This window comes from Bos taurus, chromosome 2 (assembly GCF_002263795.3).
Source record: "Bos taurus isolate L1 Dominette 01449 registration number 42190680 breed Hereford chromosome 2, ARS-UCD2.0, whole genome shotgun sequence".
NCBI lineage: Eukaryota > Metazoa > Chordata > Mammalia > Artiodactyla > Bovidae > Bos > Bos taurus.
The window spans coordinates 17,061,469-17,085,285 of record NC_037329.1 but is presented as its reverse complement, the minus strand read 5'-3'; the positions used below and the strand labels follow the sequence as shown (position 1 = coordinate 17,085,285).

The 23,817-nt window shown below is 40.0% G+C and overlaps 2 protein-coding genes and 1 non-coding gene across 6 annotated transcripts in view; 1 reads left to right on the top strand and 2 right to left on the bottom strand.

The window, feature by feature from the left end:
- The window catches only part of ZNF385B (zinc finger protein 385B), a 366,359-nt gene extending 356,958 nt beyond the window's left edge, over positions 1 to 9,401 (bottom strand). The window contains exons 1-2 of one of the 4 annotated variants that reach the window (XM_059876392.1): positions 9,307 to 9,401; positions 8,292 to 8,612 (exon numbers count right to left, since the gene is read on the bottom strand). In XM_059876392.1, the coding sequence (XP_059732375.1) occupies positions 8,292 to 8,610 (319 nt within the window). In that variant the 5' untranslated portion in view covers positions 8,611 to 8,612; positions 9,307 to 9,401. 4 annotated transcript variants of the gene reach the window in all.
- On the top strand, positions 2,863 to 2,934 carry TRNAC-ACA (transfer RNA cysteine (anticodon ACA)). The gene has a single exon. It is a non-coding gene; the product is annotated as a tRNA-Cys (tRNA).
- LOC132343570 (basic proline-rich protein-like) overlaps positions 9,370 to 23,817 on the bottom strand; it is a 118,809-nt gene continuing 104,361 nt past the window's right edge. Inside the window, exon 3 of the mRNA XM_059880316.1 lies at positions 9,370 to 9,458. Coding sequence (XP_059736299.1) covers positions 9,427 to 9,458 — 32 coding nt within the window. The 3' untranslated portion in view covers positions 9,370 to 9,426. The remainder of the gene's footprint in view (positions 9,459 to 23,817) is intronic.

The window sequence follows — 23,817 nt, the reverse complement described above, 5'->3', positions numbered from 1 at the left end:
CAGCATATAGCTGGGTTTAAAGTAATTATTCATGTTGATGTATGGCAAAACCAATACAATATTGTAAAGTAATTAGCCTCTAATTAAAATAAATTAAAAAAAAATAAAGTAATTATTCATATGTTAGTGTGAAGTCTGACATCTTATTATTTATTTTCTATTCATGTCCTCTGGTTCTCATTTATGTTTTGTGGTTTTTTTTTTTTTTTTTTTTGGTCATCCTGTGGGTTATTTGAACATTTTTTAGGACTCCACCTTAATTTATTTATATTCTCTCTGACTGTATTGCTTTCTAAAATTTTCATAGTGGTTGATTATATTACAACCCATCATAAGTATGGGTATTTTAATACCTGTAATTATGACAATCTATCAATATCACCATTTAACTACTTCAAATGAAAGTATAGAAACTTTACTTCCATTAGGCTTCTTTAATTTACCCACTTTTAATTATTAATTTATTGAGCATCATCAGTTTTGTTTCAGTCATCAAACATGATTTAAGAAGTTTATGAGGAAAACAATAATGTGAGGATTAATTTTATGTGACTGGGTCACAGTATGCCCAGATATTTGGTCAAATGTTATTCTGGGTGTTTCTGTGAGTTTGTCTTTGGATGAATTTCACATTGTGTGTTAGGTAAGATGTAGATTTCATTCTGATAGCAATGAAGAACACTGAAGCATTCTGAACCAGAACTATATGAACGAACTTGCATAACAGACCGTACTTCCTTGCATTGTGTGGTTAGTGTTTACCACGATGACAGAGGAGTCACAGTTAGAGTAATAAAGAGGGCTTATGAAATATGTTGGAAAAAGCTAACAAATAAGAAATTTCCATTATAGGAATGTCTTTAGTTAGGATGAACATATATACACTCATATGTGTATGCATATGTAACTGTATAAATTCTTACTGATTTGTTACATAAATGATTTAATAATACTATATCTACCCAATTCCATCATGATTTCAAACCTTCAGTAAAATATACTACCCACAAATCTGTTGATTGATGAATTTTGAAGGATTATTAAACAAGTCCACATTTGCATTAATTTTAAGCAGAGAAAAGAGAACATAGGGAGTAGCTTAGAAAAAAAATAATTCCCCAAATTAAAAAAAACAACAACATGGAATTAGACTGAGATTTATCCAATGGATTCCCTTCGGAAACTTATGGAAAGACCTAGAATTATGAAAAAAATGTGAAAGTAGTTCTCCATGACTTCTTTTTGTCTAAAAAAGTTAAGGTGATCTCAAAATGTTGGAGAAATAAACACAAGAAACTTGAGGCTAGCCATATTTTTTTAAAAGAATCAGTTACTTTAAAATTAAGGCTTTACTGAATAGAATTTTTAAAATTTTTTATTAAAGTATAGCTGATTCCAATATCATGTAAATTTCAGGTGTCATGTAACAGCACAATTACCTGAAACTTTTAGATTGCCTCCATGTCTTGGCTGCTATAAACAAGGCTGCAATGAACACTGAGGTGCATGTATCTTTTCAAATTATGGTTTTCTTCAGATATATGCCCATGAGTGAGACTGCAGTATCATATGGTAGCTTTGTTTTTAGTTTTTTAAGGAACCTCCATAATGTTCTCCATCATGGTTGTACTAATTCGCATTTCCACCAACAGTATAGGAGGGTTCCTTTCTCTCCACGTCTTTTCCAATATTTATTATTTGCAAACTTTTTGATGATGGCCATCCTGACTGGTGTGAGGTAGCTTTGATTTACATTTCTCTAATAATCAGTGAGATTTAGCATCTCTTCATGTGTCTTTTGGTCATCTGTATGTTTTCTTTAAGAAATGTCTATTTAGGTCTTCTGCCCATGTTTTGATTGGGTTATCTGTTTTGTTTTGTTTTGTTTTAATTGAGCTGTATGAGCTATTTATATATTTTGGAAATTAATCCCTTATCAGTCACATCATTTGCAACCCATTCTGTAGGTTGTCTTTTCATTTTATTTATGGTTTTCTTTGCTATGCAAAAGCTTTTAAGTTTAATTAGGTCCCATTTATTTTTGTTTTTATTTCCACTACTCTAGGAGATAGATCTAAAATGATATTACTACAATTCATGTTGAATTTCACATTTGAATCTATAGACTGAGTAAAACAAATTCCTCCTTCTTTATGGATGCGTCTCATCCAGTCAGTTGTAGGCCTGAATAGGACAAAAGGCTGACCTTCCCCTGAGTAAGAGGGAATTCCTCCTACCTGACTGCCTTCAACCTGGGCTATCAATTTTTTCTTGCCTTCCAACTTAAACTGAAACAGCAGTTTTTCCTGATCTCAAGCCTGCCAGTTTTTGGACTGAAACTACACCATCAGACCTATTGGGTCTCTTGCTTTTTGATTGCGGATCTTGGGACTTGTCAGCCTCCATGATCACTTGAGCCATGAAACTAGCCTCAAGTTTCTTGTGTTTATTTCTCCAACATTTTGAGATCACCTTAACTTTTTTAGACAAAAAGAAGTCATGGAGAACTACTTTCACATTTTTTTCATAATTCTAGAATAATTAAAGAATATTTAATAAATATTCTTATATATGTATGTGTGCACATGTGCACGCGCACACACACACACACACACACACACACACCCTATTGATTCTGCTTCTCTGGAGAACCCTTACTGATACAGTTATTGTATGCACCTATATTTTTGCTTTTTCTCTGTTTAATTTTTATTGAAATATAATTGCTTTACAATGTTTATTTCTGCTTTTTCAGTCGTTTCTTCCTTCCTGAAGCTCTAAGGTTTATTCTTTTATCATGTCCTTTCTATTTTAAAAACTTCCTTTGGTCAACCTTTAAAGGTAAACCTGCTAATGATAAATTCCCTGGTGGCTCAGATGGTAAAGCATCTGCCTACAATGCAGGAGACCCAGGTTCGATCCCTGGGTTGGGAAGATCTTCTGGAGAAGGAAATGGCAACCCACTCCAGTACTCTTGGCTGGAAAATCCCATGGATAGAGGAGCCTGGTAGGCTACAGTCCATGGGGTTTTTACTTTCTTACAAAACTTATCACATGTGGTAACAGAAACTGGCTCTCAGGCAGTATGGGGTACCTCTTTCCCGGAAGTTACATCTCGATTTGGAGTCGGGAACAGAGGGTGCTTACAGGATTACATACTGCCAAGGCTCAGACAGGAGAGGTTATGGCCTGGTTGTCACTTCTGCACACAGGCATCTGCTGAGAGATTTTGCTTTCTGTCTGGTATCTATCTTCTGGCCCTGTGAGGGTGTTCCCGTGTTAACAACTATGAGGGACCTTCAGGTAGGCCTGCACTTTGCTCATGGTACGTGGGAAACATTCCATTGCCACTGCTCCAATCCCAGACGCTGGAAAAGCTGCTTCCTTGCTCCTCTCAGGAGCTCCTCTGTGGTTCCCAGGCTCATCCAGCAGCCTCTGGGCTCACTAGGCTCACAGGCAGTCAGAAGACTGCTTCTGGTCCACCTGCTCACCTTGCTAGGGACCAGGAACACCAGTCTTTGTGGACCGTTCGAGGGATAGAAGCCTGCAACTCTTTTGTCCAAAACCAAGAGTTATCTGTGGTTCTCTGTTACTTCCACCTCTCCTTGGTTCTGGAAGGGGAAAGGCATAGGGATCCTTCTCACACAAAGTTATTTAAGCTCTTTTGCTTCCCCTCTAATTCTTCCTTCTGTAGCCCAGAGTATTCTAAAATAGTTTTAGGTACACTCTAAGCACCTTCTATTCTTCCAAAAGGAACAGACTAAATTCTATATTTAGTGAGAGAACTGCCAGTGGTTGAGGCACCTCTTATTCAGAAAAATGGCTCAAGTCCCAGCTAGCCACCCTGTGCACCCCACACATAACCTGCCAACCCCCAAACCATAACAAGACCAACAGAGAGAAGAGGACGCTCCCTCTGAAGTTAACAGTTGTTGGAAGGCTATGTCTACAACTCTCCTCTAGGGAGGAGACATGCTTCTATTTTCCTCCCTGTGTTAATCTGCTTGGGCTGTTTTAACAAAGTACCACAGACTGGGTGGCTTAACAATACAGATTTATCATCTCACAGTTCTGGAGGCCAAGAATCTAAAATGAAGGTACTGCAGGATGGGTTCTTGTTGACGGAAGGGCCAGTTCCAGGCCCCTCAGTGTGAAGATGATTCCCTTCTCCCTGTGTTTTCACATCATCTTCCCTATATATGCACCTGTCTCTCAACCCAGATTTCCCCTTTTTATAAGGACACCAGTCATACTGGATTAGAGTCAACACTAATGACCTTGTTTTAATTTAATTTTCTTTGTAAAGATTTCTATCTCCAAATAAGGTCACATCCTGAAGTACTAGGGATTAGGACTCCAGTGTATCTTTTGCTTTTGAGGGATAAGTGTAAGCCCCTAAAGCCAAGAGACGAGCACAAAGGGGAGCTTGGCATTTTGTTCCCTGATGAAGTACCTGATTTGTCAGTGGAATTGCCAGCCTCCCCTGTGCTACCTGAGCAGGTAAGAGAAATGTGGAGGGAAGCCCCCACCTTCAGCTACTCCACCTCTATCTGCCTGGGCCCCAGTAGCTCTAGGTTTTCAAGAAGAATGTTAGTTGTCAGGTAGATTCTGCACACGACCTCAAGCCCCAAGAACTGGCACACAGATGAGAGAGGAGGATACAACCTTGCCAGGGATAACTCAGTGTGGGATAAAGAGGCACACACAGAGGGGGAATAGTCTTTTGCTACCAACTTAGGGTAAGCTGGAAGATAACAGCTAAATCTCAGGGACTGCCCATGTCTATGGGACCAAAGGGAGCTCTTCACCCACAGGTTCTGCTAGGAGCATCTGTGACCCACAACCAGAATAGCAATTACCTAAATGAGTAGCCTGGAGAGCTGCAGTCCATGTGGTCACAAAGAGTCAGACACAACTGAGCAACTACACATGCATGCATGCGTGCACCAGGAATAGCCCACAACTTTGTCAAGGCTGTAGGGCAAGGCCGCGTGCCCCACACCTCCATAATTCCAGTGGGAAATAGATAGTCAACTGGTCAAAGCTGAGGAAAGGGCCTATAAATCAAACCATGCCAGGCTTGCTCTTCATTGAGTTGAGACTCTAAACAATAATGTGCACACACAGCAGCACTAAGGTATATTCCACTCTAGGGCCTGTTGTTTCACTTGGCATGAGACCATGGGCAGTTTCCCCTTTCACTGCTGCTAAGTCACTTCAGTCGTGTCCGACTCTGTGCGACCCCATAGACGTCAGCCCACCAGGCTCCCCCGTCCCTGGGATTCTCCAGGCAAGAACATTGGAGTGGGTTGCTATTTCCTTCTCCAATGCAGGAAAGTGAAAAGTGAAAGTGAAGTCGCTCAGTCGTGTCTCTTAGCGACCCCATGGACTGCAGCCCACCAGGCTCCTCCATTCATGGGATTCTCCAGGCAAGAGTACCGGAGTGGGGTGCCATTGCCTTCTCCTCCCCTTTCACTGGGTTACATTAAATATGACTTTTAGTGACTATGGCCTGTATCAATCATCTTGTAATAATATGTATTTAACCTTTTTTCTATTGGACATTCAGGATACAGTTTATATTTTTAAATTATAGATCATCATAATCATCTTTGTACATACATCCATGTCCAATTTCTATTTCAAAGAGGAGACATTATTATCCTCACTTTTTTTCAGATGGGAGGATTAATACTAACCAATTTCAGATGTTAAAGTGACTTGCCTTCATCACATGCTAAACCCAAATCTTCTGAATAGTAAATGAAAACACTCCTTTCTGCCTAATATAAAACTTGAAAAGCTATCTCATTTTCTCACCCATTTTACTATATATTAATATACTGTGTTATACTAGATAATGAGCTATGTTTTATTTATAGAATATTATCCATAATCTGTATACGTCTTAACTAAATGTATTTTATATCAGCTGGATAATTTCATTAGCATGAGAGAAAGATGGAAAAATTCATGAATTGGAGCTTTAAATATCTGTTTTCAAAACCCATTAGAGAGGTAGTTTACCATGATAGTAACCATTTGTGACCACAAATATATTACAGCACATGGGTCTGAATTTAATCTGAGTTTATCACATGGTAGAAGACAGCAGCAAAGTAGTGATGAAGAATTATGGCCTCACTATGCCTTAAATATGGTTGGAACTCTAATCTGCCATTTCCATGCTGTAAAAACCTGAATACATTTTATCTCTGCACCTCTGTTCCTATTCTATAAGTTAGGAATAATCTTAGTACCTACCTCAGGGTTCATGAGAAGATTAAATGAGAAAATTCCTATAAGGTTCTTATCTTAGGGACAAAATATACTCCACAGAAAATGTTCCATGAATGTTATCTACTAATATTACTTCTTTTAGAAACCACAGGTTAACCTCCATTCAAACATAGATATTGGATTCAGGGTTATTTACCCTCTGATTTAGATACAAGAGAGTCATCAGTTTTTACCCTCAGTTCAGTTCAGTTCAGTCGCTCAGTCATGTCCAACTCTTTGCCCCATGAACCGCAGCACGCCAGGCCTCCCTGTCCAACACCAACTCCTGGAGTTCACTCAAACTCATGTCCATTGAGTCAGTGATGCCATCTAACCTTCTCATCCTCTGTTGTCCCCTTCTCCTCCTGCCCTCAATCTTTTCTAGCATCAGGGTCTTTTCCAATGAGTCAGCTCTTCGCTTCAGGTGGCCAAAGTATTGGAGTTTCAGCTTCAACAATACCAACTATGTTTTTAATACGTAAATACAGATACATTAATGCATCTGCAAATATTTATAAAAATTATCATCATAATAAGTAAATAGAAAACAGAAAAGTAATCTTTCCCAATTATAATAAGGGGCTTCCCTGGTGGCTCAGATGGTAAAGGTTCCACCTGCAGTATGGGAGACCTGGATTTGATCCCTGGGTTGGGAAGATCCCCTGGAGGAGGGCATGGCAACCCACTCTAATATTCTTGCCTGGAGAATCCCCATGGACAGAGGAGCCTGGTGGGCTACAGTCCATGGGGTCACAAAGAGTCAGACACGACTGAGCAACTAAGCACAGCACATTATAATAACTGTGTAATCCTGTAAGTTCCTATAAGTTCTTTCCCAATATGATAAATATTGACTGAGGAAAATAATGAAATTAAATCATATACTGGGTAAACAGCACTTAGGTTTAGCTCGAAATACAAAACTGATTACTTTACAGCAAACACACACAAGCCATTTTTGCTGGAGCTTAATGTGGATCATGATATAACTTCATGAAATCAAACACTATATAACGGCACCAAGTGAAATTTCAACAAAGGGCAGTACCCCAGCACCTCTCTTCAAGTTGAAGCCTCATGACCAAAGCAAACACTTGCTAGAGAGGAATTTGGAGCTTTCTCCCACTTTTAGGAGGAGGATTATTCTGGCCTCCCAGGTAATCCTGTGGAGGGTACCTACTTTCTGTAGAAATCTTCACCATGGAAAACAGTACACTTCACATTTTCTTTAGCTGTGTCACACATGAGGCTACCCAAAGACCAGCAATGGGGAGGAGGCAGCCTTGCCTGAGGACAAAGGATTTGTAAGACTGTGAAGAAATCTGGGCAGATTCAGGAATGAGAAAATCCCTAGGCCTCCACCTCTGCCCAGCCCACAGGAAAGGGTGAGAGGCAGGAGGAGGGAAAGAGCTTGCCGTGGCACTGGGCCTCAGAGGTAAGCCTGGTTGGTTTTGGCAATGCCTGTTCCCATTGTTAGAACACAGCCGGCATGCTGCTGCCAACTCCCAAAAAGAATATAAGGCTTGTAGCACACAAGATGAATGTTCCTTTCCTGCATCGCAGGGTGTTATAAATAAAGCTGGAGCTTTTTATATACAATCTAATAGTATGCTACTCAATGGAAAGCAGAGGAAGGAGACGAAAGAAAGCCTCATTTTGCAGAGACGAGAAAAAATGGACATCACCATCCATTTGAAACACACTTCAAAATATGTCAAGGAATGTTTTCATACTATGGAGATACAGAATTAAGCCTACAATCCAACATACAAATTGAGTGTGTGTGTGTATATATATATAATATATTTGTGCCTAGTATAATATAGATTAATAGCAATTTTAAAATGTATTCTGAGAAGTAACAAACAGCTCTTGGATTTTACCTGTAGGAAGAAGAATATACATTGTGGCGGTAGTTTTAAGGTGAAAGATAAGCCATGCTCTTAATCCTTCATTTTCTAGAGCGGAAGCATTTCTCCCAGCAGGAAATGGGGCCCCAAGCCCCTACCTACCTGTGCTGGTGTGGGTACTGGGGCTGGCTGGGGGTGGCGGCCCGGAGCCCTGGGCTGGGGATGAGGGCTGTCCATCACTCAGCTGCTTGACTCGCTTGCGGTGAGATTTGCCATTGTAATGGACCTGGGCTTGGGCTGCAGAGTTTAGCTGGATGTTGCACACCTCACAGAAGGAGAAGAGAATTTTCTTTTTCTCTTTACTCAGCTGGTCCTCAGGCCTGTCGTTCTTTATCCCTTTTTCTTCAAAGCCCCTTAGAAAAGTTGCCATATTCATAATTCCATCTTCAGAGTAGTTGTCAGGGCTTAAGGAATACTTCATACCTTAAAAAAAAGTACAAATGCTTGTAAAATATATGCCTTCTTATTTTCTAGCATGATTATGATTAGTTTTCATGGTATGGTTTAAGCTAAAGTCTCCCAGCTACTCATTAGTCATGCTTGGAAAAAATCACCCAAAGTAGTTAACTGAGCAGACATGATCTTTGCACATGTGCTCCCTCTGTCTGGAGCATTCTCCTTTCCATCCTTGTCTCCTTCTCCCATCACCTCTCAATTCTTTTGCCCTTTTAACTCCTGCCTACCCAGAGACCTTAGCTGGTGCATTACTCTCTCGGGAAAGTTATCTGACCCTGGAAATAAGCAGATTCCTGTCTACATGTGCTATGTGAGCTCCCTGCAGAATACCTCTCACCCTGTGCACTTCATATATATGTGTGCACTTATTTGGTTTAAGTTTGTTTCCCCAACAGAGTGTGAACTCTGGGGGCAGCGGGGCATAAACCTCATTTCTGGATCCCTTGGGCCTAGAACTGCACCTTTCACATAACAGACATTCAAATACCTGTTTAAGGAAAGGATAAAGGATGCTATGAATCCATACTGTCAGAAAGGATATGTGTAGACACAGAGGCATATATAGTACACGCACACCCCCCACACCTGCCAATAAATCCATGCTCTAACTTGGGGACGAGGGGAACAAGAAAGACTAACACACATTATGTCTGAAACTTACATTGGGTTGTATTCCAAAAGCCCCTTTATAAGTCAGCCAGTGAGAAGTTGAACATATTTTCTTATAGATGAAGTGAAACAAATTGTTTTTAGGTGTCCAGATTAGCCCATAAACATCAATTTAGTCTTTGATGAGGCTGAAATGCAGAACATCTGAAATACAAAATAATAGAAATATGATATATGGTAATCCAATAATTGAAAAACAGAAAAAAGTAAAACAGACTAAGATAAAATTTGGTTTAAGTGCTGATTTTCATTTATCTAGATAAGGATAAAATGATAAATTATAATCTAAGTAAAGATTTTAAAGGAGCCTTTCCCGTACCTGAAGAACCTTGGGTAATGAAGATAGCCTTGGCTTTTTATTTTGTTCAGTTCCACTTTAACATATGCAATTTTTTCATTTTAGTTAATACCAATATTACTCGTGTTTTGTACATATCAGTGTGACTATTACAATGTTTTCGGTTCTCAACTAAAATAAAGAAAAAGATACTCTCATAGAGGAAAGAGAAGAATGATATTCAAGAATATTTGGGCAAAAACTAAGGGAAAGGGGTATCCATGAAAAAGAAATGGCTGAGGTGGACCTTAGCATGCTATGAGGGATGAAGTGTTCAGACAAAGGGAGGATCGTAGCTTGTGAGGGAGTCTGCCTGTGAGAAAAACTCCCAAGATACTGGTCTAAGCAGCTGATGGATCCAATTTGGCTTGCAGCTCTAGGGAGAAACAACTAAAAACTAGTCCATGTTTCGCCAGTTAAATGTTTAAAATTCAGAAAATAAATTATACTTCAAGGTATGACCATAGAGATATTGATTTCATGTATACAGTATGCCAAGAACTTCTTTACACTCACACACCTTTCAGATACGACTGAACGACTTCACTTTGACTTTTCACTTTCATGCATTGGAGAAGGAAATGGCAACCCACTCCAGTGTTCTTGCCTGGAGAATCCCAGGGACAGGGGAGCCTGGTGGGCTGCCATCTCTGGGGTCACACAGAGTCAGACACGACTGAGCGACTTCACTTTCGCTTTTCACTTTCATGCATTGGAGAAGGAAATGGCAACCCACTCCAGTGTTCTTGCCTGGAGAATCCCAGGGACGGGGGAGCCTGGTGGGCTGCCATCTCTGGGGTCGCACAGAGTCGGACACGACTGAAGTGACTTAGCAGCATATGCATTATACCATATGCCAAACCATAACCTTCAGAGAACTGTTAGAATGTTACTAATTTTGATGTGTCAAACCTCTTTGGTTCATAAATACTTTACCCTGATGCCACCAATTTAAGGAACTCTATTTCACAGAACTTTCCAAATGAATCTATTCCTTTCAGCTCTCCAAATAGACCATTCTCTTCCTTAAAATCTATTCAGACTACACAAAAATCAGGTTTAAGCAATTCCTATAACTGAGTTACAAAAAATAATTCCGTTATAATTGAAATGTGATTTGAATTGCCCATATATCAATATTTTTTGCTTTAGTCCTTAAATCAAAAATGCTATGGTGTCACAAAGCCGTTTTCCACATAAAACTTTAGAAAATATTACTGCCATATAAAAGTTATGTTCAAACATATTACTTTGTACCCTATCCTATAATATTAAAATTTATCATAAGAATTACTGAACTAAATGATAAAAAAAATAATTTTGAAAATAAACTTGTCATTAAAATATTATGCCTTGCTTAGAAAACTAATCTATTGTAAAACATAAGGAAAACCAATAACTTTTTAACTTTGCAAAGTGAGGTCAGGCATCATTTCATTGAATCATTGAAATCTAAATGTTAAATTTCACCTCAAGCAATGAATATATTTGACTCAGCTGGGGAATGATGACACTTACATCTGAAAGTTTAACTTATCTGGAGGTCGGTGGACTTGCCCATGTTCCTAATTAATGCATGGTATTTCACAGAAACAGGACTTACATCATATGCTCCCTTTTAAATCTGAAATCTAAAAAATGACTTCTTTGTATTATAAAAGATACCAATGCTTTCTGATTGTCATTTGTCCAAGAAATAAGTTGTGCTTTAGATTTATTTACATATGTTTTAAGTGGCAAGAAAGGTACCTTTAAAATGAAATAAATGGCTGTTCTAGAATTCCCTTGTAACCTCTGCATAATGCCAGAACACTGTATAACTTTGATCCCTACTTTACTTTCTCATTTACAGACCATCTCCCCAGCCTCCAACACCGTGTCTGTGGACCGCTCTAGGGAGGACACAATGCCTGGGGGTAGAGTGTGCGTTCTGTCCATCAAGTCCCAGTTGATTAGTCCTGTGCTGGCTTCACCACACTTCTTCCCTCTTAGGAGAAAAATAAGTTCAGCCCCTGTTAACAGCCACTTGCAACCAGAATATATTTAATTCCAGAGGTTTGGGGAAAAGGACCTAGAGGGAGTATTGAAGCAAGATATCAGAGTCTCAGCATCTACTTTTGGTCTGAGATGATATAATTTCTAAGCTACGTGTGGTGAAAACATTTATAATGTCATCTTTTGGACTAAGGGGAAGGTAATAGTTTAAGTAAAAGAAAAGAAAAAAAATCCCACTTTCTATTTTAAAGTGTTTTTATCAGACTATCTTAAATTACATGCTTCACTTGCATAGGGGAGAAGGACCTTGAGAGCTATCCAATTTTAAACAGCTGTGGGCAGTGCTCTGCTCTGGATAGTCTGGCGGGCTTACTCGGAAGGTGAGAGAGGCCAAGACAATCAGACCAAGTATTCTATGTCTTTTTTGTACTATTTTATCAGGTTAGATGGCCAAGCATTTAACATTCATGACAGAGTAAGATATTTTGGTACAGGAGAAGGAATAAGAAAGTTGTTCTTGAGTTACTGCTTTGGGGGAAAAGACAGGATGGGATAGTCACGTGTGCATGATCAGTCGCTTTGGTCGTGTCCGACTCTTTGCAACGTTATGGACTGTAGCCCACCAGGCTCCTCTGTCCATGGAATTTCCAAGCAAGAATACTGGAGTGGGTTGTCATTTCTTCCTCCAGGGGATCTTCTCAACCCAGGGATCAAACCCATGCCGCATCCTGCGTCTCCTGCACTGCAGGCAGATTCTTTGCTGCTGAGCCATCGTGGAAGCCCTGATGGGATAGTCAGTGACTATCTAAAAGTGAAGTGAAGTCGCTCAGTCGTGTCCGACTCTTTGCGAGCCCATGGACTGTAGCCTACCAGGCTCCTCCGTCCATGGGATTTTCCAGGCAATAGTACTGGAGTGGGTTGCAATTAAAGAGTGATTTTTAAATAACCAAGATGCAGCATGTCAGGAAATTTTATACTTAACAACTTTCTCTAAAACTGGCCCTAACCTGTGTAGCTATCCAATTGTCTTTTGTAATACATTTAAACAAAAAGCAGCTGATTCGGAGGTAAAGACTGGAGGCCACAGGAAGAATGTAAATACATCTTACCTTAGAAACAAGAATGGCCTGAGATCGCTGAATTTCAAATTGTACTATACTGTTACACTATACAGAACTGGGGATCATCTCAGGTTCATAAACTCATCTTTAGGGAAAGTACTGCTTACTGCTCTTGTCATGAATATTTTATGGAGAGACCACACTTCTTTGAAGGGTAGGATTACCACAAAAGGGAAATATTGTTCCACTGTGAGTCTTACTACAAGATTGCTGGGAGCAGGAAGTAGATACAGCCTGTGACTGCCTCTGGGCCTGGGGAACAGGGGACCTGTATGCAGGGATGAGAAACTTGTTCCAGATATTCCATTTGTGGGGAGGTAAACTGATTCCTGAGACAGAGACAAGCCTGAGACTAGGCAGAGAATGCTGAACAAGAGAGAATGCCTATGGAGGGCTTTGGTCTGTGAACTCAGAGAATTTTAATATCCAGGAACAACTGTCAAATTCTCTGTGTTGCCTTTTTTTTAAAAAATTCTGAAGTCATCAGTGAAATCATGCAAACATCACAGCTGATGAGGAAATTGTGTGAGAGTCTGAAATGACACCTGAGGTTAAAGACATCCATGGGAGAACAGCAGCAAGGGGCTTAAGGATGTCGGTGACTGGCCAAAGAATGATGCATGGTCTAGAACCAGCCAGTTAAGATGTCAATTAACCACTAGCTTGGGATATCTCAGGAATTCAAAAAAAATCATGCAAGAAGGGCAAGCTGGTAAAATACTGGAATTCTTACCCCAAGTAGAGTAGAGATTTGAACTATTTTGGATAAGCTAATGTGAAGGGTAAATAGACTGGGGCATTTGAGTTACCTAAAGATAAGTAAAACAAGGTTAGTTTATGCTCATTCATTATTGCTGTATCTTAAACCAGCTAGAAGCCTAGCACTTAGAAGATGCTCCATAAACCTTTAGTAAAATGAAAGAGTTGCTATGATTAATTCAGCTGAAGTACAGCTTCAAACAAGACCTGCTAGTTAAACTGGTCTTGGCTTTTAGAAGACCCAATAGTTGTATGTCTATGTAGATCAATATCTTTGCTGACATCACTAATCTTCTGAGATGTTCAAGTTACCATTATACACAAATAGTATCACAATGTCAATAATGAGAACAAGGACTGTATTTTACTCTTAGTGCCAGAAGATCAATTCCAAATATACATATTTTCATTTCAAATGAAACTAGAATTGAAAATATCCTTATATGCTTAATACACTGAGATTCTATCAGAAGTAAAAAATGCATGTTTCTTATTGCAAGAATAAAAAGTTACAATAATTAGTGTTAATAATGAAACTGCTAATTTTATACAAAAATAATTACTGAAATATTTCAATCAGTTAAATAGAGAAATTGACAACTAAATCCAGCACTAGTTCTATAAAAATATAGAATATGTACAATAAGAATATGAATAAGAACAATATGAACAATAAGAATATGTACTTATTTGGAGGTATAAATATTTATTATCTGATAAATCAAATAATGATAGAAATTAGATTATATCATGATTCTAAACTTTGTAGATATGTGCTGTATTTGCTTTCATGATGTAAAACTAATCATCTTTAAGCACAATATTTAGCTTTTATTTATTTAATTCCATTAGGGAATGAATCATTTTGGGGAAAAAATCCTACTTTGGATTCTTCTCACTTTCTGAGAATAAAGCAAAAGGCCAGCATTGTTACCTCAAAACTATTACCTCAAGGAGATAATAATTAAATAATATTTAAATTTATTATATGATGGGCTTCCCTGATAGCTCAGCTGGGAAAGAATTTACCCGCAATGCAGAAGAATCTGGTTCAACTCCTGGGTTGGGAAGATCTGCTGGAGAAGGGATAGGCTACCCACTCCAGTATTCTTGGGCTTCCCTTGTGGCTCAGCTGGCAAAGACCTGCCTGCAATGCAGGAGACGTGAGTTCAAACTCTAGGTTGGAGAGATCAAAATTATTACCTGAAAGAGATAGTAGTTCAATAATACTTAAATTTATTATGTGATACAATTTTCTGCTTCCATATCTCAAAAGTCATTTTGAATGACGGTATTGGGCTTTAACCTTAGGGAAAGACTGACATTTTAACATTTGGTTTTTGGTGATGCACCAACACAAGAGGAGACTCTACAAATGGACATCACCAGATGGCCAACACTAAAATCAGATTGATTACGTTCTTTGCAGCCAAAGATGGAGAAGCTCTATACAGTCAGCAAAAACAAGACCGGGAGCTGACTATGGCTCAGATCATGAACTCCTTATTGCCAAATTCAGACTTAATTGAATAAAGTGGGGAAAACCACTAGACCATTCAGGAATGACCTAAATCAAATCCCTTATGATTATACAGTGGAAGTGAGAAATAGATTTAAGGGACTAGATCTGATAGAGTGCCTGATGAACTATGGATGGAGGTTCATGACACTGTACAGGAGACAGGGATCAAGAACATCCCCCAAAAAAAAGAAATGAAAAAAGGCAAAATGGCTATCTGAGGAGGCCTTACAAATACCTGTGAAAAGAAGAGAAGCAAAAAGCAAAGGAGAAAAGGAAAGATATAACCATCTGAATGCAGAGTTCCAAAGAATAGTAAGGAGAGATAAAAAGCCTTCCTCAGAGGTCAATGCAAAGAAATAGAGGAAAACAATAGAATGGGAAAGACTAGAGATCTCTTCAAGAAAATTAGAGATACCAAGGGAATATTTCATGCAAAGATGGGCTTGATAAAGGACAGAAATGGTATGGACCTAACAGAAGCAGAAGATATTAAGAAGAGGTGGCAAGAATACACAGAACTGTATAAAAAAGATCTTCCCAACCAAGATAATCAGGATGGTGTGATCACTCACCTAGAGCCAGACATCCTGGAATGTGAAGTCAAGTGGGCCTTAGAAGGCATCACTATGAACAAAGCTAGTGGAGGTGATGGAATTCCAGTTGAGCTATTTCAAATCCTGAAAGATGATGCTATGAAAGTGCTGCACTCAGTATATCAGCAAAATTAGAAAACTCAGAAGGGGCCAGACGACTGGAAAAGGTAAGTTTTCATTCCAATCCCAAAGAAAGGCAATGCCAAAGAATGCTCAAGCTACCACACAATTGCACTCATCTCAGACACTAGTAAAGTAATGCTCAAAATTCTCCAAGCCAGGCTTCAGCAATACATGAACTATGAACTTCCAGATGTTCAAACCAGTTTTAGAAAAGGCAGAGGAACCAGAGATCAAATTGTCAAAATCCGCTGGATCGTCGAAAAAGCAGAAGAGTTCCAGAAAAACATCTATTTCTGCTTTACTGACTATGCCAAAGCCTTTGACTGTGTGGATCACAATAAACTGTGGAAAATTCTGAAAGAGATGGGAATACCAGACCACCTGACATGCCTCTTGAGAAATCTGTATGCAGCTCAAGAAGCAACAGTTAGAACTAGACATGGAACAACAGACTGTTCCAAATAGGGAAAGCAGTTCGTCAAGGCTGTATATTGTCACCCTGCTTATTTAACTTATTTGAAGAGTACATCATTAGAAACACTGGGCTGGAGGAAGCACAAGATGCAATCAAGATTGCCAGGAGAAATATCAATAATCTCAGATATGCAGATGACACCACCCTTATGGTGCAAAGTGAAGAACTAAAGAGGCTCTGGATGAAAGTGAAAGAGGATAGTGAGAAAGTTGGCTTAAAGCTCAAGAAAACTAAGTTTAAAGTTCAGAAAACTAAGATCATGGCATCCGGTCCCATCACTTCATGGCAAATAGATGGGGAAACAGTGGCTGACTTTATTTTCCTGGGCTCCAAAATCACTGGAGATGGTGATTGCAGCCATTAAATTAAAACATGCTTACTCCTTGGAAGGAAAGTTATGACCAACCTAGACAGTATATTAAAAAGAAGAGACATTGCTTTGCCAACAAACGTCCGTCTAGTCAAGGCTATGGTTTTTCCAGTAGTCATGTATGGATGTGAGAGCTGGACTATAAAGAAAGCTGAGTGCTGAAGAATTGATGCTTTTGAACTGTGGTGTTGGAGAAGACTCTTGAGAGTCCCTTGGACTGCAAGGAGATCCAACCAGTCCATCCTAAAGGAGATCAACCCTGGGTGTTCATTGGAAGGACTGATGTTGAAGCTGAAACTCCAATACTTTGGCCACCTCATGCGAAGAGTTGACTCATTGGAAAAGACCCTGATGCTGGGAGGGATTGGGGGCAGGAGGAGAAGGGCACGACAGAGGATGAGATGGTTGGATGGCATCACCAACTCAATGGACATGGGTTTGGGTGAACTCCGGTAGTTGGTGATGGACAGGGAGGCCTAGCGTGCTGCGGTTCACGGGGTCGCAAAGAGTCGAACCCGACTGAGTGACTGAACTGAACTGAACTGAACTGATGCACGAAAAGGTATACATTTCAAGCTCTAGAGAGAGAAGTACTTATTGACTTGGCTACACAGTCTTTATAGTGAGAAAGCCTGGATTCCATTCTCCTTCTGCCTGGCCTGAGATAGCAACAGAACTCAGGGGAGGGAACTTCAAATCACAATGACCTGGGCAAAGGCAGACATTGCAGCCCCATTCCTCCCCTGGCATTGCCAGGGCAGGAATGCTACCTTAAACATTTTCCTGAGCAGTCCTTGGAATCATTCCAGCAGCTCAACATCTGAGTCTGTGCATGAAGCTGGAAGCAGCTCTCCTGGCTCCTCGAGATTCTTGCCAACACACCATCCAGAAATGGAAGGGAATGCAAGCAATTCAAGAGATGACCCCGCATGAGTCAGACCTGCCCATCATGAAAGAAATATCTCCATTCATTGAACTCTCAGGTCATCTTAAAAAGCTTACAAGCTAGAATGGTGTAAGGGTTGGGAGGGTGTAGAGTAACACTAAAGGGACCACATAACACACGGCAGTTCCTTTCCAGTCATAATCTCTATACGTACTATCTAGACAGTTTTAAACTTACTGCACTTTTCACCCATTAAAAGTAAGTTACATCAGTTCTAAAAATTTTGGAAAAAACAAAGATCAGAAAAGACTGGGAGAAAATCTTCCACATTCCTATCATTCAAGGTGAACTACCTTTGTTGTTTATTTCTAGCCTTTTAAAATGCATATATTGGTTTCAAAGAGCTATGGTTGGATAACAGACACTTAATCAAATATGTAAATATGTTAAAAGCTGAGCTCTTAGATTGACTATATTTACATACATATTGATTAACAAAGAGTTGAATTTCCCCCCTCTGGTACAGAGAAGAGAAACAGTGCAGTTAACATCTTTAATAGGGAACTGCCCTGGTCCATGCAGTCTCAGAGGAGGTAACGTCTGAGGTAAGAACTAAAAGACGAACAGGAATAAATGGAAGAACATTCCAGATAAAGGAGATCGCAAGTGCAAAGGTCCAGAAGAAGGAGGAAATATGGCAGGTGTGACAAACTGAAGCAGCTCAGTCCATCTAGAGCAGAAAGAGCGAGGGGGGATGAAATGAGCTAAGCTGGGGCCAGGTAATGAGAATCCTTGCACAGCAAACAGAGGTGCTGGTCTAGGGAAGGGGCAGAGCATTTTAAACTAGAGGACTGGGATGAACAGATTTGCCTTGTGAAAAGATCACTTGGCCTTTAGAGCGGATAAAAGATGTGGTGCAAAGTAAGGAGGTGGTCACATGAATATGGATACATTGAGAAATCATTCAAGCAAGAGAAAATGGTTGGTGGATACTGATGGTGACCCCAGAGGGGAAAAGTGGATAGATTCAAAAACCTCGAGGAAAAAAATCAAGAGGACCTGGTGATTGCTTGAATGGGACTGGGGAACGAGAGAGTGATTGGTGCCAAGGATAACTCCATGGTTCTAAACCCTGATCTGTATTAAAAATATCTGGTTCAAAATCACCTTCAGTTTACTTCAGTCACTCAGTTGTGTCCAACTCTTTGAGACCCCATGGATTACAGCACACTGGCTTCCCTGTCCATCACCAACTCCCAGAGCTTGCTCAGACTCATGTCCATCAAGTCAGTGATGCCATCCAAACATCTCATCCTCTGTTGTCCCCTTCTCCTCCTGCCTTCAATCTTTCCCAGCATCAGGGTCTTTTCCAATGAGTCAATACTTTGCATCAGGAGGCCAAAGTATTAGTTTCAGCTTCAGCATCAGTACTTCTAATGAATATTCAAGACTTATTTCCTTTAGAATTGACTGGTTGGATGTCCAAAGGACTCTCAAGAGTCTTCTCCAACACCACAGTTCAAAAGCATCAATTCTTCAGCGCTCAGCTTTCTTTATAGTCCAACTCTCACATCCATACATGACTACTGGAAAGACCATAGCTTCGACTAGATGGACCTTTGTTGGCAAAGTAATGTCTCTGCTTTTTAATATGCTGTGTAGGTTGGTCATAACTTTTCTTCCAAGGAGCAAGTGTCTTTTAATTTCAGGGCTGCAGTCACCATCTGCAGTGATTTTGGAGCCCTAGAAAATAAAGTTTCTCACTGTTTCTGTTATTTCCCCATCTATTTGTCATGAAATGATGGGACCAGATGCCATTATGTTAGTTTTCTGAATGTTGAATTTTAAGCCAACATTTTTCACTCTCCTCTTTCACTTTCACCAAGAGGATCTTTAGTTCTTCTTCACTTTCTCCCATACAGGTGGTGTCATCTGCATATCTGAAGTTATTGATATTTCTCCTGGCAATGTTGATTCCAACTTGTGCTTCATCCAGCCCATCATTCTGCATTATGTACTCTGCACATAAGTTAAATAAGCAGGATGACAATATACAGCCTTGACGAACTCCTTTCCCTATTTGGAACCAGTCCATTGTTCCATGTCCAGTTCTAACTGTTACTTCTTGACCTGCATACAGATTTCTCAGGAGGCAGGTCAGGTGGTCTGGTATTCACATCTCTTGAAGAATTTTCCACAGTTTGTTGTGATCCACACAGTCAAAGGCTTTGGCATAGTCAATAAAGCAGAAGTAGATATTTTTTTAGAACACTCTTGCTTTTTCTATGATTCAACAGATGTTGACAATTTGATATCTGGTTCCTCTGCCTTTTCTAAATACAGCTTGACCATCTGGAAGTTCACGGTTCATGTACTGTTGAAGCCTGGCTTGGAGAATTTTGAGCATTACTTTGCTATTGCTAGCATGTGAGATGAGTGCAATTGTGTGGTAGTTTGAACATTCTTTGGCATTGCCTTTCTTTGGGATTGGAATGAAAATTGACCTTTTCCAGTCCTGTGGCCTCTGCTGAGTCTTCCAAATTTGCTGGCATATTGAGTGCAGCACTTAATAACATCATCTTTTAGGAAGATCCTTAACTTACTTCTCCTATGGACAAACTGAATCTATAGCTACATATGGGACAATTCCCTCTGAAAATAATCTCATCAGCAGAGCAACCCCTTCACATCGGGCAAACAAGACGAAAAGGACAACAAATCGAGTAGAAATGGTAGAGACTCAATCTCGTCACAGGCAGGTACAGCAACATACGATGAAGAGTGAACTCAAAACACAGAGCTCGGAGTTAAAGATTCATACCCCATATCAGGCACTCCAACTTTTAAGATCACCATTTGGTAGACAAGCCTCCAAAGCATCTGGCTTTGAAGACCAATGGGGCTCACACCCAAGAGACCTGAGGAGCTATGGAAAACTGAGGAACTTCTCCTAAAGGGCTCCCGCACAGGCTAGTACAACTACTTTGGAAAACTGCTAGTATCTACTAAAGCTGGGCATAAGCATAGTCTGCTGCTGCTGCTGCTAAGTCGCTTCAGTCGTGTCCGACTCTGTGCGATCCCATAGACGGCCTCTTACCAGGCTCCCCCGTCCCTGGGATTCTCCAGGCAAGAACACTGGAGTGGGTTGCCATTTCCTTCTCCAATGCATGAAAGTGAAAAGTGAAAGTCAAGTCGCTCAGTCGTGTCCGACTCTTAGAGACCCCTAAGATCCAGCAATTCTACTTGTAGGTATATATGCAAAAGAAATATACAGATATGTTTACCAAATGTACAATATTTATTAAAATGTTCCTAGAAGCACTATTTATAATAGGCCCAAACTTAAAAAGTATACAAATGCTCATCAAGAGTAAAATGAGTAAATACACTGTATTACATTAATTCCCATGAAGGAATGTGCTGCGCTTAGTCGCTCAGTCATGTCTGACTCTTTGCAACCCCATGGACTGTAGCCCACCAGCCTCCTCCACCCATGGGAATTCTCCAGGCAAGAATACTGGAGTGGGTTTCCATGCCCTCCTCCTCCAAGAGATCTCCCCAACCCAGGGATGGGACCCATGTCTCCCTCATTGCAGGTGGATTCTTTATCATCTGAGCCACCAGGGAAGCTTGGAGAATATATTAATTCCCACAAAGGAATAACATATGGCAATGAGAATTAATGATTTGCAACTACATGCAACAAGAAGGATGTATCTCAATATGATAATGAGCAAAGGAAGCCAGATCAAAAGTCTAACTAGTATGATTTCATCTCTCTATACGAAGTACAAAACCACGTAGAACTAATCCATGCTGTTAGAAGTCAAGGTAGTCATCACTTTGGAGGTGTTAGTGGTGGTGAGGAAAGAGGTGAAGGCCTTAAAGTGAATACAAAATGGACCAACGGTGTTCTATGTCTTTAGCTCAGTACTGGTTACAAACCAGTTGTATATATAAATTCATCAAGCTGTACATTTATAATATGTTCTGAGTTGTATATCTATTTCAATTAATGTTTTTAAAGGTAATGTGATCAACACAGAATTTTTGAGAAATATCATAAGAAGAAGAAAAATTAAAGTTCCCTCACACCCACCACCAGAGATTTGCATTTTAGAGTACACTACCCTAGATTTTTTAAAATGTATCTAAATATTTAGAAAAACGTGATTACTGTACACAATTTATAACTTGCTTCTCCATTTAATAGATCATGAACATTTTTCTCTGCATTAAACATTTTTCTTTAATATCAGGCCTAATGACAGCAAAATATTCCCCCTACAGAGATAATTTAGCCAAACTGGAGTCTCATTCCTGGGATATAAGGACAAGAGTATGACCAGGGAATCTAAAGTACCCCTAAGGCCTTTGTAGCCATTTCTTGCAAACACTTTCAAATTCTAGGGAATTAAGGATCACTGGAACCATTTCATTTCCCCTGGAACCTATGGATGGTGGTATGACAGTGTTTTTTTCACTTTTTTTTTAAACTATGTTAAACGTGCCTTTTAAAAATCTGTGTCTTTATGCATATCCATGGTTATTTCCTTAGGATAAATTCTAGGAAGCAGAGTTCCCAAGTCCATTTTTTATTCAGTTCAGTTCAGTTCAGTTCAGTCACTCAGTCGTGTCCGACTATTTGTGACCCCATGAATTGCAGCACGCCAGGCCTCCCTATCCATCACCAACAATCAGAGTTCACTCAAACTCATGTCCATTGAGTCGGTGATGCCATCCAGCCATCTCATCTTCTGTCGTCCCCTTCTCCTCCTGCCCCTAATCCCTCCCAGCATCAGGGTCTTTTTCCAATGAGTCAACTCTTCACATCAGTTGGCCAAAGTATTGGAGTTTCAGCTTTAGCATCAGTCCTTCCAAAGAACACCCAGGACTGATCTCCTTTAGAATGGACTGGTTTGATCTCCTCGCGGTCCAAGGGACTCTCAAGAGTCTTCTCCAACACCACAGTTCAAAAGCATCAATTCTTCAGCGCTCAGCCTTCTTCACAGTCCAACTCTCACATCCATACGTGACCACAGGAAAAACCATAGCCTTGACTAGACGGACCTTTGTTGGCAAAGTAATGTCTAAGCTTTTGAATTTGCTATCTAGGTTGGTCACAACTTTCCTTCCAAGGAGTAAGCGTCTTTTAATTTCATTGCTGCAATCACCATCTGCTGTGAATTTGGAGCCCCCCAAAATAGTCTGCCACTGTTTCCACTGTTTCCCCATCTATTTCCCATGAAATGATGGGACTAGATCCCATGATCTTAGTTTTCTGAATGTTGAGCTTTAAGCCAACTTTTTCACTCTCCTCTTTCACTTTCATCAAGAGGCTTTTGAGTTCCTCTTCACTTTCTGCCATAAGGGTGGTGTCATCTGCATATCTGAGGTTCTTGATATTTCTCCCGGCAATGTTGATTCCAGCTTGTGCTTCTTCCAGTCCAGAGTTTCTCATGATGTACTCTGCATAGAAATTAAATAAGCAGGGTGACAATATACATCCTTGACATACTCCTTTTCCTATTTGGAACCAGTCTGTTGTTCCATGTCCAGTTCTAACTGTTGCTTTCTGACCTGCATACAAGTTTCTCAAGAGGCAGGTCAGGTGGTCTGGTATTCCCATCTGTTTCAGAGTTTTCCACAGTTTATTGTGATCCACACTGTCAAAGGCTTTGGCACAGTCAATAAAGCAGAAATAGATGATTTTCTGGAACTCTCTTGCTTTTTTGAGGATCCAACAGATGTTAGCAATTTGATCTCTGGTTCCTCTGCCTTTTCTAAAACCAGCTTGAACATCTGGAAGTTCATGGTTCATATATTCCTGAAGCCTGGCTTGGAGAATTTTGAGCATTACTTTACTAGTGTCTGAGATGAGTGCAATTGTGTGGTAGTTTGAGCATTCTTTGGCATTGCCTTTCTTTGGGATTGGAATGAAAACTGACCTTTTCCAGTCCTGTGGCCACTGCTGAGTTTTCCAAATATGCTGGAACATTGAGTGCAGCATTTTCACAGCATCATCTTTTAGGATTTGAAATAGCTCAACTGGAATTCCATCACCTCCACTAGCTTTGTTTGTGGTGATGCTTTCTAGGGCCCACTTGCCTTCACATTCTAGGATATCTGGCTCAAGGTGAGCGATCACACCTTTGTGACTATCTCGGTCATGATGATCTTTTTTGTACAGTTCTTCTATGTATTCTTGCCATCTCTTAATATCTTCTGCTTCTGTTAGGTCCATACCATTTCTGTCCTTTATTGTGCCCATCTTTGCATGAAATGTTCCCTTCGTATCTCTAATTTTCTTGAAGAGATCTCT